We start from the raw sequence: 12,333 nt of genomic DNA on the forward strand, positions 1-12,333 counted from the left end.
CAGGGGAAAAGTGAGCACAGGTGAGATAAAGACAATGTAAGGCTTAACATTCAGTGGGGATTGAGGGATCTGGGAGAGAACTAACAGAAAATCGTGGAGATTTTAAATACACAAAGGCTTAAGTAGGATAAAATTTGAGTCTGTTTTTAAGGATATGGAGTTACAGAGGAGACAGTCCTGAACTAAAGTAACCAGAAGATTTTAATTACATTCAGTGATGGCTAGTGCCCATTTGGACTGCATGGGTAAAAGGCAGGGAGCCCAGCAGTAGGCAGAACCAGAGCTAGAGCCAATGACTGCTGGAGCCAACTAATTCTGGTTTGTTCCCACCCTCCTCCCTGTTGAATTCTACAAGGCATGGGTCTGAGCAGTTTTGCCCTTGCTCCACAACTTCCCCTAGGTCAACCCACTCTTTAGCACTAAATCAGAACAAGCAGCAATCCGCAGAAAACCCGAATGCTGTTTGTTCCGATTCAGTGCTAAAGAACAGGTTTCCCCAGGTAAAAGTGGCGAGGGAAATGGGGGCATGGATAAGACCTAAGGAAAAGAGAGCTGGCAAGCAGTGCCACCCCCTGGCCTGGTTGTCAGTAGGAAGAAAGCCAGGTGAGGGTTGTCTGAGGTTGGTATCGCAGTGTCCCATTTGCCCTAATTGACCAGCTGCCACTGATAATATTAAAATCTCTTGATTTTACAATAGCACAGTATGCCTGACTTGAGAATCCTGGGGTACAATATAAATTAAAAACCGAGTCTGTTTTGTCCACATTGTAGCTGCTGGTGCTCTGGGCTGCAGCTGCTGGTGCTCTGGGCTGCAGAGGGAAAGCAAAAAGATTAGTTTCTCGGCTATAATTAGAAGCTTGGCTTCTGACTTCGCCTGGTGGTGCCTTGGCAACCCACCTAAAATTAGCCTAGCAGCCACTGATGCCAAGTGGCAAAGAAAGGAAAAAATGGGACTATCAAGGGAAAGTAAGATTGTGCCTCTTTCTCCCCTTCTAAAGTTATTCTCGGACTGAACCTTTGAGGCTGGACAGTGCACCTGTTTAACCATAATGTGGTATTCCTTTTCACAGCCTTGACACAACAACTGTTCACTGATATAATGACCCGCTGACAACTCATTGAACTGCACTCTCATTTCCCCCTGCTTTTGGTCTTATATTGCCTAAGGTGACATCCACACCATAAGTTTAAAGCACATGGCTTCCTCCAAATAACCATGGGAACTACAGTTTACTCCCTCAGAGAGTTGTGGTTCCCACAACTTAACAAATGACAGTTCCAGGATTCTTTCGGGGAATCTCTGTGCTTTAAGCATATGGTGTGAACGTGACTTAAAGCTCTTCATTTATTTTTAAGCTGGACTTCATCCAGACAGCTCTTCAAATACAGGCATCCCCCACTTACGCATGATTGACCTGCGTGCAAACATGAATACTTGAGGTGCCGGGAAATAAATAAATAAATTCAATTCAAACCTGGAAATGGAGAGAGAGAGCCAGAAAGTCTTCATGGCTTATGAGGAGACCATCCATAGAGCCTGAAGAGAACGCCAGTGAGCCAAAAGTCCAGAAACAACGCTTTGAAAACCAACTTATGGGCTCCAAAACAGTGCATGGGAGCTCTCACTGCTGCTGCACTACCCTGTTGAACAGCTGTTGGGGAAGCTGGATTGCAGTGTTTCCTGACCTTTCTGGTGATTCGGAGGCAAAGGTACTGTATAAAATAAAACGAGCATGGAGAGCAGGTAAAAATAGGCATTTAGAAGCTTTTTAGAGACTGCTCCCCACTTACACACATTTTGCTAATGCGTGCAGGGGCCTGGAACATAACCCCCACTTACTGTACAGGGCTTATATAGATAGAGGTGTGAGTGGGAGACAAGGGATTCAAGCACATACTGGAAATTTAGGTTTGCACAATTAATGTGGGTCAAAGTGCTTTGTTGCCATAGCACAACGAATATACTTTTAAAAAATGCTGTTTTGTGGTTAGGAAAGTGATGGGGAAGCACACTGAGAAGTGTTCAGAGATTTCCAAACTTTTCATGTTGGTGACACACTTTTAGACATGCATCATTTTGCAACACAGTAATTCAGTTTTACTAGCAAATTTAATGAACCCATTTCCAGCCCTGGGAGGAGAGTGGGGAGCGTTCGCGCAACACACCTCCATACTGCATGTTATGTAGTGAAGTTTCACCCTGGGCCAGCAGGGGGATACTGTATATAGTTTTCACTCAGGTCTGTAGATAGTTTTCACTCAGGTCCACGTCGGTTATTTTAGGTGGGAAACTCTGGGCTGTTGTTGCTACAATGTTGACAGCCGGCTGCCTATAAAAGCAGGCCGGCTGAGCTGTTTGCAGTCAGTTCTATTCCAGCTTACAAAATAAAGAGCTACTTGGAGAAATCGCTGTGTCGTCTGCTATGTCAACCCACAACTTAACACTGCAGCTGACACACTAAGTGTCGAGACACAGTTTGGAAAGCTCTATGTTAGATAAACAATTGGCCAATGGGAAGATGTATAAGCACCGCAAAAGGACAAGGGCTGATTGTCATATACTGCCCTGCCAACAAATCAGAATTAATGCTCAATAAAGACCAAACGTGGTCTAAGCTCTGCATAAGCTTTTTGCAAGCAGATCAGGATGAAGACTCAATAAACAGGTTGTCTGGAGGGAGAGAATATATGATGCATATTCAGATACAGAGGTACTGGTAGGGCAGGATTTTCAGGCAGGTGTCCATGGCCCTAACCCATTAGAATGCTGGAGGGCCCTCAAACTTATCAGGGCCAACCATGGGCATACCCAGGATTTTTGTTAGGGGGGCACCTTTTGCTAGGAGGGGGCAGGTTTTGTTGGGGGGGAGGCAATCAATTGTATTGATTTTGATTTATTTAGCGGGGCAGCTGCCAAAAGGTCCACTTGCCCATTTTTGGGCAAGGTGATTGAGCGAGTGGTTGCTGAACAACTCCAGGCACGCCTGGAAGAAGCGGACCATTTGGATCCCTTCCAGTCGGGATTCAGGCCTCATCATGGGACTGAAACTGCCTTGGTCGCACTGGTTGATGATCTCCAGCGGGCTAGGGACAAAGGTGAGAGCTGTTTCCTAGTTCTGCTGGATCTCTCAGCGGCGTTTGATACCATCGACCATAACATCCTTCTGGACCATCTTGAGGGGCTGGGAGCTGGGGGCACTGTCATACAGTGGTTCCGCTCCTTCCTCCTGGGCCGTGTTCAGAAAGTGGTGGTGGGGGATGAGTGTTCAGACCCCTGGGCTCTCACTTGTGGGGTGCCTCAGGGTTCTGTCCTCTCCCCCATGCTTTTCAACATTTACATGCAGCCACTGGGAGAGATCATCAGGAGGTTTGGGCTGGGTGTTCATCAGTATGCGGATGATACCCAGCTCTACCTCTCTTTTAAATCAGAACCAGTGAAGGCGGTGAAGGTCCTGTGTGAGTGTCTGGAGGCGGTTGTAGGATGGATGGCGGCTAACAGATTGAGGTTGAATCCTGACAAGACAGAAGTACTGTTTTGGGGGGACAGGAGGTGGGCAGGTGTGGAGGACTCCCTGGTCCTGAATGGGGTAACTGTGCCCCTGAAGGACCAGGTGCGCAGCCTGGGAGTCATTTTGGACTCACAGCTGTCCATGGAGGCACAGGTCAAATCTGTATCCAGGACAGCTGTTTACCAGCTCCATCTGGTACGTAGGCTGAGACCCTATGTCTCGCCAGAGTGGTGCATGCTCTGGTTATCTCCCGCTTGGACTACTGCAATGCGCTCTACGTGGGGCTACCTTTGAAGGTGACCCGGAAACTACAACTAATCCTGAATGCGACAGCTAGACTGGTGACTGGGAGCGGCCGCCGAGACCATATAACACCGGTCTTAAAAGACCTACATTGGCTCCCAGTACATTTCCGAGCACAATTCAAAGTGTTGGTGCTGACATTTAAAGCCCTAAACGGCCTCGGTCCAGTATATCTGAAGGAGCGTCTCCTCCCCCATCGTTCTGCCCGGACGTTGAGGTCCAGCTCCGAGGGCCTTCTGGCGGTTCCCTCACTGCGAGAGGCCAAGTTACAGGGAACCAGGCAGAGGGCCTTCTCGGTAGTGGCGCCCGCCCTGTGGAACGCCCTCCCATCAGATGTCAAAGCGATAAACAACTACCTGACATTCAGAAGACATCTGAAGACAGCCCTGTTCAGGGAAGTTTTTAATATGTGACATTTTAGTGTATTTTTCATCTTTGTTGGAAGCCGCCCAGAGTGGCTGGGGAAACCCAGGGGTACAAATTATTATTATTATTATTATTATTACTTAGTCCAGCATCCTGTTCTTACAGCAACCAAGCACTGAAGTAATATGCCATATATACACATTACTGTACCATCAAAAGCAATTGGTTGCCAGTTTGTTTCCAGGCCCAATTCAAGGCGCTCACTCACATCAGCATTTAAAGCTCGAAATAACTTAGGACCGAAATATCTGAAAGAACGCCTCCTCCCCTATAGAACATCTCAGGCGTTAAGATCAACAGAGGGGGTGCTCTTTGTTGTTCTAGTGCTCAGAAACTTGGGGTCACGGTGTCAGCCTGGGAGAGGGCATTTTTTGGGGCAGCTCCTAAGTTGTGGGATTTCCTCCCCAAAGAGGTGAATCTAGCACCTTAACTATGTCATTTTCATTATATGCTGAAGAGAAGTTTTAAATGTTTGATGTTTTGCTGTGTTTTTTATATTCTGTTGGAAGCCGTCTCAAGTGGCTAAGGCAACCCAGTCAGATGGGCGGGGTACAAGTAATAAATAATCATCATCATCATCATCATCATCATCATCACCAGCCTGCCTACAGTATATTATATATACAACATTTTAGGACCCACCCTAATTTTGCAACTGTATTTTTAAAAATCGGTTTTTAGTATTATACATTTAAAACAGTTTTAATCTGCCCTGGGACCTGATGATGAAGAATGGGTAAAAACTGTAACAAGAAGAAGAGGAATTCCCTAGAATCGTTACAGTCCAGAGTCTAAAATGTGCACCACTGTTGAGATAATATATTCCCAGCAAAACAAACACATTTCTAAAGATATCAACAATCGCTTGCTCTTCTTTCCTCATCAGTGAAACTATTATGAGCTGATATTCTTGTTTTTGATTTTGTTTTTCACTGTGAAGGCTCGTGCCGCTGCGTTGCAGTTGCAGAAACGCACCAGGGAAGGAGCCTTTGTGGAACTACATTGCCCAGAAGCCCTTGCGCCCGAGGAGGGCGGGGCCAGAGGGAAGAGGCTTGAAAGTCAAAGGCCTGCCTCCATGTGTGCTGCTGGGGTAGCAGTAGCAACAACAGCAGCAGCTGCAGCTGCAGCTGCAGCTAGCAATCTGATTCCACTCTGCCACCTAAATACCAGGTGTTATAAATAAGGGAGAAGAATTTCTCTCGCCCGCTGAGTGACCAACCAGGGCAGCAGGCTGAGAGCCCAGTGAACCCCCCTTCCTGCCCTTTTCTTGAAGCCATGCCAGGCTTCTTCATGTTCCTGGGAAACAAGAGCTTTCTTGGAGCCTTTGGGAGGTTGTGGAGGGTCTGGGGCAGCTGCCCTATAGTGCTGCACAGTAGTAGAAGGAAGGGCCCGTGGAGTGGAGGCAGGGCCCCTGTCTGCAGGGTGCCAGAGCACTGGGTGTTTGCAAGGGGCATCCGGAGCTGGTTGGCTGCTCCCCCATTGGCCATGGCAGCCAAAGTGGATTTGACCACCTCCACTGACTGGAAGGAGGCTAAATGTAAGTGATGTGGAGGCAAAAGTGTGTTGTGTATGTGTGTGTGTGTTTCTGTGGTGTCCTGGTTCTCTGGAGCAAATTTGTGGCCTCCCACAGTGTTGGGCCCCTTGTTGCCTGCTGGCAGTCCCTGGCACAGTTTTCGTCTCCTGGGCTACTCCCCCTGAGCACATGATCCTCATGTTCGCTGTGATTGTTGAAATCCACAATGCCCCTTATTTGTAATGGCACTGCAGCTCTGGCTCTGAGTTTTTCACTACTGTGATAGGCCAAAGGGGTGGCATTTTGAGGACGGTCGGCTTGTAGTTACTGAACCAAGAACTCTTCTTGTGTCTGTGTGCACTGTGAACCATGGGTATGTATCTCACCGGTTGAGCTTGCTCTGTTTGGGAGTGGGGAAAGGCTTTTTGCAGTGCATCATGGGAAATCTAAATGGTCTCCTAGGAGACTGGCTATGGTAGCCGCCATATGTTTCCCAGAGGCCTAGAGAAGGGGGGGAACCCCTCCCCTCACTTTTGATAAGCTATGGTTCTTGTACCAAACAGGTGCTGGGATGCAGCTGGTAGACTGTATGCTGGTGGTTATGTTTTGGAATGGTCCCCTAAATAAGGTTGCCAACTTAAAAAAGAAAGCGAGAAAACTTTGGCTATGCTCCTGGGCCTACAATAACAGCTTGACTGCTAAGAATTGATGGATGCTTATCCATGCCTGGATAAGTGGTAGGGCAAGCTTTGCCGTTAAATTTCTACATGTCACCCTACTTTTTAAAAGCACAGGAGCAGAGCTAACAGTGAAAGGTGGCAACCATGCCAATGACCAGGACTGCCTCCCAAGCCTTCCTGTTTCTGTCAGTCAGAAAGGACGTGTTAATCTATATGTGCCCCAAATTCAACTTTAAACCAGTGAATTGTTTTGTTTTTGTTTCCAAACTCCTGAAACACTTTTTTGGAAGCGGGAGCCCGCGAATACTTTCTATACAAATTATCTGTGGAGGCACCTGTATATCAAGCTGTGGAAATTGTGTGCCTTGTAGTGCAGTGGGCTGGAGCCTGCTATGGGCCACCTCACTTGGAAGAAGTGAATGTAAAACGGCTGGGAAGGAGGGATGAAAGAAACTGGTGGTTTAGAGGAGGGGGGTGGGGTGGGATAAGGTACAAGTTGAATGTGAAAGGAAAATGGGAGAAGACATTACAGGAGATGGGTAAAAATGCTTAAGTCACATGAGAATATAAAGGCAAAAATATGTTTAAAAAGGCCTTCTCCACTTAGAGCCTCTGGATCAGCAAATTCTGCCTTAACATTGGGAAGGCTGAGTTGCAATACCACCCGAGCTATGCTCAACTTGAGGAAAGCCGACTTAAATAACTACTTGCCACAAGGAAAGCGCTGTGGCAAATAATTTTATCAATTTCCAAAGATGGGTTACATATTGGCAGAATGTAATGTAAGTAATTGTCAACTGATTATGCCAAACGTTTCCTCCACCTCCCATTTTGTGACTGGGGCTGCGTACAAGCTATGCTTTTAAACCACATTCAAAGAACATTTCCCTTCTCCAAAGAATTCTGGGCACTGTAATATGTTAGAGACTGCTGGGATTGGAATTGTAACTCTGTGAGGGGTGAACTTCAATGCCTGGAATCCTTTGAGGGGGAAATGTGCTTCGAATGTGCTTTTGTGACTGGGTGCGCCTCAGTAATTTTCAAGCGATCTCAAGTGGGGCCTGGGAGTTGAAAGTAGCCGCTGATGTAGAGGTTTTGGGAATATGTTCCAAGGGCTTCTCAAACCTTCATTTGCATAGGCACAATTTAGGCATATTTGGCTTAGCTGTTGCCCTAGCATAAGTGGAAAACATGCTTTGGAACAGGGATGTGAGGAATTTGTGGCTCTTCAGAGGTTGTTGGAACTCCAGCTCCCATCCAGCGCTAGCCAGGATAGCCATTGGTCGGGGATAATGGGCTTTGTAGTCCAACTATATCTGGAGGCCCCATCCCTTCTCTAGAAGCGTGCCTAGCGCTACACTTTTGTCTTGGGCAGGCTTTATGCCATGAATGTTGTATTGAGGAACACAGCACCCAATATGCTCATGACGAACTGTATGTTTCCCAACAATATGGTTTGAAAGCCACTACATATATTGCTTGGATTTGCAAATCTCTGCAGAGGGGTGTTGAAGTTCCTAAGGGGTTGAGCATAAGTAATCTTCCAGGAGGCTGATGAAGCTGTAATAGAGTTGCCAAACTCTTTTTTAAAAAAAACCCTGCCACCTCATCTTAATTAAAAGAAAAAAGAAACATTAATAAATGTCAAGGACAAAGTGTGCCTGAGTGGAGAAGGGCCTCTTTGGTGTGAAGGGAGTCAGCTTCTGTTTGCTGAAAAGGGACTGTACTGTTAAGCACCTGTCAGAGGCAGTGTGTTTCTGAAGGCCAGTTGCTGTGACAGCCCCCCCCTTTCCCCCTCTTTTTAAAAAATCATTTTATAATATACATAAAGCAGAGCTATAATGCATATAACAAAAGGCAAAAATTAAAAGATGAAAAACAACACTATAAAGTAGGCACATAGAATGAGTAGTTGTTCATGAGTTAAAATAACAAAGTCCAAGTAAAGACTATTAACGTTCTCAGATCAAGTATAGTTCCAGATTTGCCAGTCTTATGATGAGTATCTTGAAAATGATGGTTCCATTGTATATGCCACAGAGAGATGCAATATCTTACAAAAAGTGTCTGGGGGTTCTAGGCCTTGTCAAAATCTAAAATTATTTGTGATTCCCCCCCCCCCCATTATAGCTATATTCCAGAGTGAGCAATACTAAGCGTTTAGTGTAAGATTTTGGGCTGTTTTCCACTGAACTGCAGTTGCTGTTCATGCTGCCAATATAATATATGAGACCAATTATTCTCACAATATATTTACAGTGGTATAAAAAATATTCAGGAATATTTATTTTGGACAACACACAATGTTGTAATGTTTATCATTTCTACCAAAATTAAATTCCTAAAATCTTGCACCAATTGACCCCACCATAAATGAGGATATGTACCAACTTTATTGCTACCCCGAGGTAATATAAAAGAAAACATTTTTGACATTTGCAAAGGATCTTTCCTGTTTTAATATTTCTTCTTTCTTAGAAGAGTTTCAGTTGTAAAAATGAAGTGATAAAGAGAAATAAAGAGAAAAAAGTGCAAAAAATACAGTAAAAATAAAATTGTAATGTGATACAATCTTATGGAAATTAGGAAATCAAAATGAAAGCCTTGACAATGCCTTTTCTGCTCTGCCATGGTTTTTCTTTTATTTTCTTCCCCACCTCCTTTTTCTTTTAGCAGGATGTGATTCTAGCAGGGCTGAGACAATTTGAATTGGTTGGCAACCATATTTCAGAGACCTTGCTGGTTTCCATATGGGTTTTTACGTGACACAACAATATGAAATTGCTGGCCCTGTAAACTCCCCGAGTTCCATGTGAATAATAGAAGAGGGACTGGCTGTTTGATCACTCTGAAATTCTAACTCTGTGAGGGGAATAGGGGCCTCCTAATAACTCTCAGCACCCTTAACAAACAAGAGCTCCCAGAATTATCTAGGGGAAGCCAAGATTCTTTAAAATTGTATAGTGTTTTCAACGTATGGTGTGAATATAAGACCCATTCAACTCACATCAAAATGGCTGCTGACAAAATGGCAATATGTCGACAAGTGGTGGTGAGAGGTGGCATTCATTTGAGGGGAGGAGAACTGGAGTGGCTGCCGTTTTGTTATTCCTCAGAAAGCGCTCTCCTGAGGTTCTTTTTGAATTTTTGGGAAATTCAAAATGGCCACCTCCATATAAGATAGAAGCCTTCTTCATTACTTGCTGCGGGTTGCTATAGTAGTGGAGTGCAGTTCAGTATTTTAAGGGGGGAAAGGATCTTAGCAGTAATCAATTTCATTTGGTGAGGCCAACGTTTATACCTCTCCAAAGAAAGTTGGACTGCAGTGGAGGAGGGGATTTAATGACTTTTTCACATTTTTTCACAAGTAATATTTTAGAAATGTTTGGATTTCTCCTCAAATTATTTGGGTCAATTTTTCCAAGGGATTTTTTTGTGTTTGTGTGTGTGGAATAATGGTCTGTGACAGCGTTGGGGAACCTGTGGTGGTGGATTTAATCTCCTGTTGGGTCCAGCCACCATGACCAACAGTAAGAGATGATGGGAGTTGTAGTCCAACCATGTATGGTGGGCCACAGGTTCCCTCTCCCTGCTCTACATGTGACACAGTAGAGTGATGCCTTAGCTTGGGCATAGGCAAACTCAGCCCTCCAGATGTTTTGGGACTACAACTCCCACCATCCCTAGCTAACAGGACCAGTGGTCAGGGATGATGGGAATTGTAGTCTCAAAACATCTGGAGGGCCGAGTTTGCCTATGCCTGCCTTGGCTGCATACACACAATGCATTTAAAGCACATTTCCTCACTCACAAAGAATCGTAGAAACTGTAGTTTGCCCTTCACAGAGCTACACTTCCAGCACCCTCAACAAGCTACACTTCCCATGATTCCTTGGTGCAAAAATGTGCTTTAAATGTATGGTGTGTGTGCAGTTACGTTTATTCTTTGTACTTGACTTAGGACTCAGTTATACATTTTATATAAATAAAACGTTTTAATATACAATGTGACCCTAGAACGGTTTTTATATGTGTGTAGTTTCCACCACAAAGCAGACTTTCCGAAAGGGTTTTGCCATCATTCTGGAGAATGAAGGTTTCCATTGAGCATCCACGAGGCAAAAATATAATGGTTGCATCACTGCTCTGAAAGTCCTTCTCCCAGAATTTTTGCGAGTCCTTTCCCCTCAGACTTTGTGCCAATATTTGTCTTTATCCTACTAACCCGTCTTTATTTCTCCTGCTCCTTTTATTTGCTGTTCAGCATTTCTGAAAGGCTTGAATAACAAGCAGAGGCGAGAGCATTATTTCACCAGGGATTTCATCAAACTGAAGCAAATACCAAGCTGGAAAGAAATGGCCAAAAGTGAGATTTTATTTTGTTTTAAAGCTCTTTCTTCTTAAGTATAATTGCACGGGCATGTTTTTTCTCCCCGCCCCCCGCAACCTCCCATGGAGAAGCTCAAGGCAAGGATAATGTGGACTTTGGTTGAGGAAAAGGGGTGTTGTAGAGCTGCTAACATAGAAAGCTGACAGACACAGGTTCAGCTCTGAGGGCCTCCTGACAGTTCCCTCACTGCAAGAAGTGAAGTTACAGGGAACCAGGCAGAGGACCTTTTCGGTAGTGACACCGTCCCTGTGGAACACCCTCCCATCAAGGAGATAAATAACCTTTAGAAGACATCTGGAAGCAGCCCTGTATCTGGAAGTTTTTAATGTTTGATGTGATATTATGTTTTTATATGTGTTGGAACCCGCCCAGAGTGGCTGTGGCAATCCAGCCAGATGGGTGGGGGGTTGTTGTTGTTGATTATACCATGTCAGGCTGCTGGCTCATTTAGCTCATTTAGTCTATGGCAGGGGTGGGGAACTGGGTCCGACTTGCAGGCCAGATCCTTTTCTTCCCCTGAAACAGGTCAGGTTTGGCAGGTGAGTGGGGTTGCCTACCTGTCCATCACCTGACATCACAATGACTCATTTTTGCATGGCACTGCGCACAGAAGCCCTGATGATTAGCTAATTGCCAGTGCTTGCAATGGGCTTTTTTTTGCAGGGGGTGGGGGATCATCATCAGCTAACTGGTGGTGTCTGCAAACCCACTTTGGCCCAGCCCATACCTTTTTTGCTTTCCACACACTTGGCATCAGGTGTTGGACAGGTGGTTGTTGTGGAGAGGCCTGCAGGCCAGTGGTCTTCCCTGACTGGCAGCAGCTTTCTAAGACTTCAAACAGTGCATATTCTTTGCAGTACACAAGGTCCCAGGTTCAGTACCCAGCTTCTCCAGGCAGGATTGGAGAGCCTTGAGAGGTAGCCATTGCAGCCCCTTTTAGATGTTGCTGGACTACAGCTCCCATAATCCATGACTATTGGTCATTCTGGCTGGGGCTGATGGGAGCTTGGGGTGCTAACACCCGAGGGCACAATGTTTCCTACCCCTGTTGTAGGCCATGCTGAGTTAGATGGACTAATAGTCCAATTTGACATAAAGGCAGCCTTTAAAATGTGCAGTCTCTCCTCCTTGTCTTCTTGATGCCAGGCGCCCGGGTTAAGCAGCCTGAAGAGTCTTTGTTCCCCAAGGATAACCATCTGAATGAGAAGATATCTCTCTTCCGTGGTGACATCACCAAGCTGGAGGTAGATGCAATTGTCAACGCTGGTGAGTGAGTTTGGCTCTTTTGTTGACTGTGGTTGAGATTGGTTTTGGCTTATTGGTAGCCTTTTATAACTCACATGCCAGGCACTGTCTGTTGGTCTTCTGGGGTAGCCTTGCTGCTCCAATTTGTGAAAACTGAAAATGGCAGAGAGATCACACAAGCCTTGCCGGTTTTGCAGTGCTTCTCATTCCTGCTTGATGGTGGAATGTAAGAAATGAATGTGTAGACCAGGACGGCCCTCTAGGTGT

The 12,333-nt window shown here is 45.5% G+C and overlaps 1 protein-coding gene across 3 annotated transcripts in view; it reads left to right on the top strand.

The window, feature by feature from the left end:
- The first annotated feature begins 5,422 nt into the window (after positions 1 to 5,422).
- Positions 5,423 to 12,333, top strand: part of MACROD1 (mono-ADP ribosylhydrolase 1) — a 321,478-nt gene continuing 314,567 nt past the window's right edge. Inside the window, exons 1-3 of one of the 3 annotated variants that reach the window (XM_079958372.1) lie at positions 5,423 to 5,775; positions 10,696 to 10,797; positions 11,968 to 12,087. In XM_079958372.1, the coding sequence (XP_079814498.1) occupies positions 5,514 to 5,775; positions 10,696 to 10,797; positions 11,968 to 12,087 (484 nt within the window). In that variant the 5' untranslated portion in view covers positions 5,423 to 5,513. The remainder of the gene's footprint in view (positions 5,776 to 10,695; positions 10,798 to 11,967; positions 12,088 to 12,333) is intronic. The other 2 variants (XM_079958370.1, XM_079958371.1) reach the window with 2 other exon arrangements.

The sequence above is a fragment of the Podarcis cretensis genome, assembly GCF_951804945.1.
Source record: "Podarcis cretensis genome assembly, chromosome: 16".
Classification (NCBI taxonomy): Eukaryota; Metazoa; Chordata; class Lepidosauria; order Squamata; family Lacertidae; genus Podarcis; species Podarcis cretensis.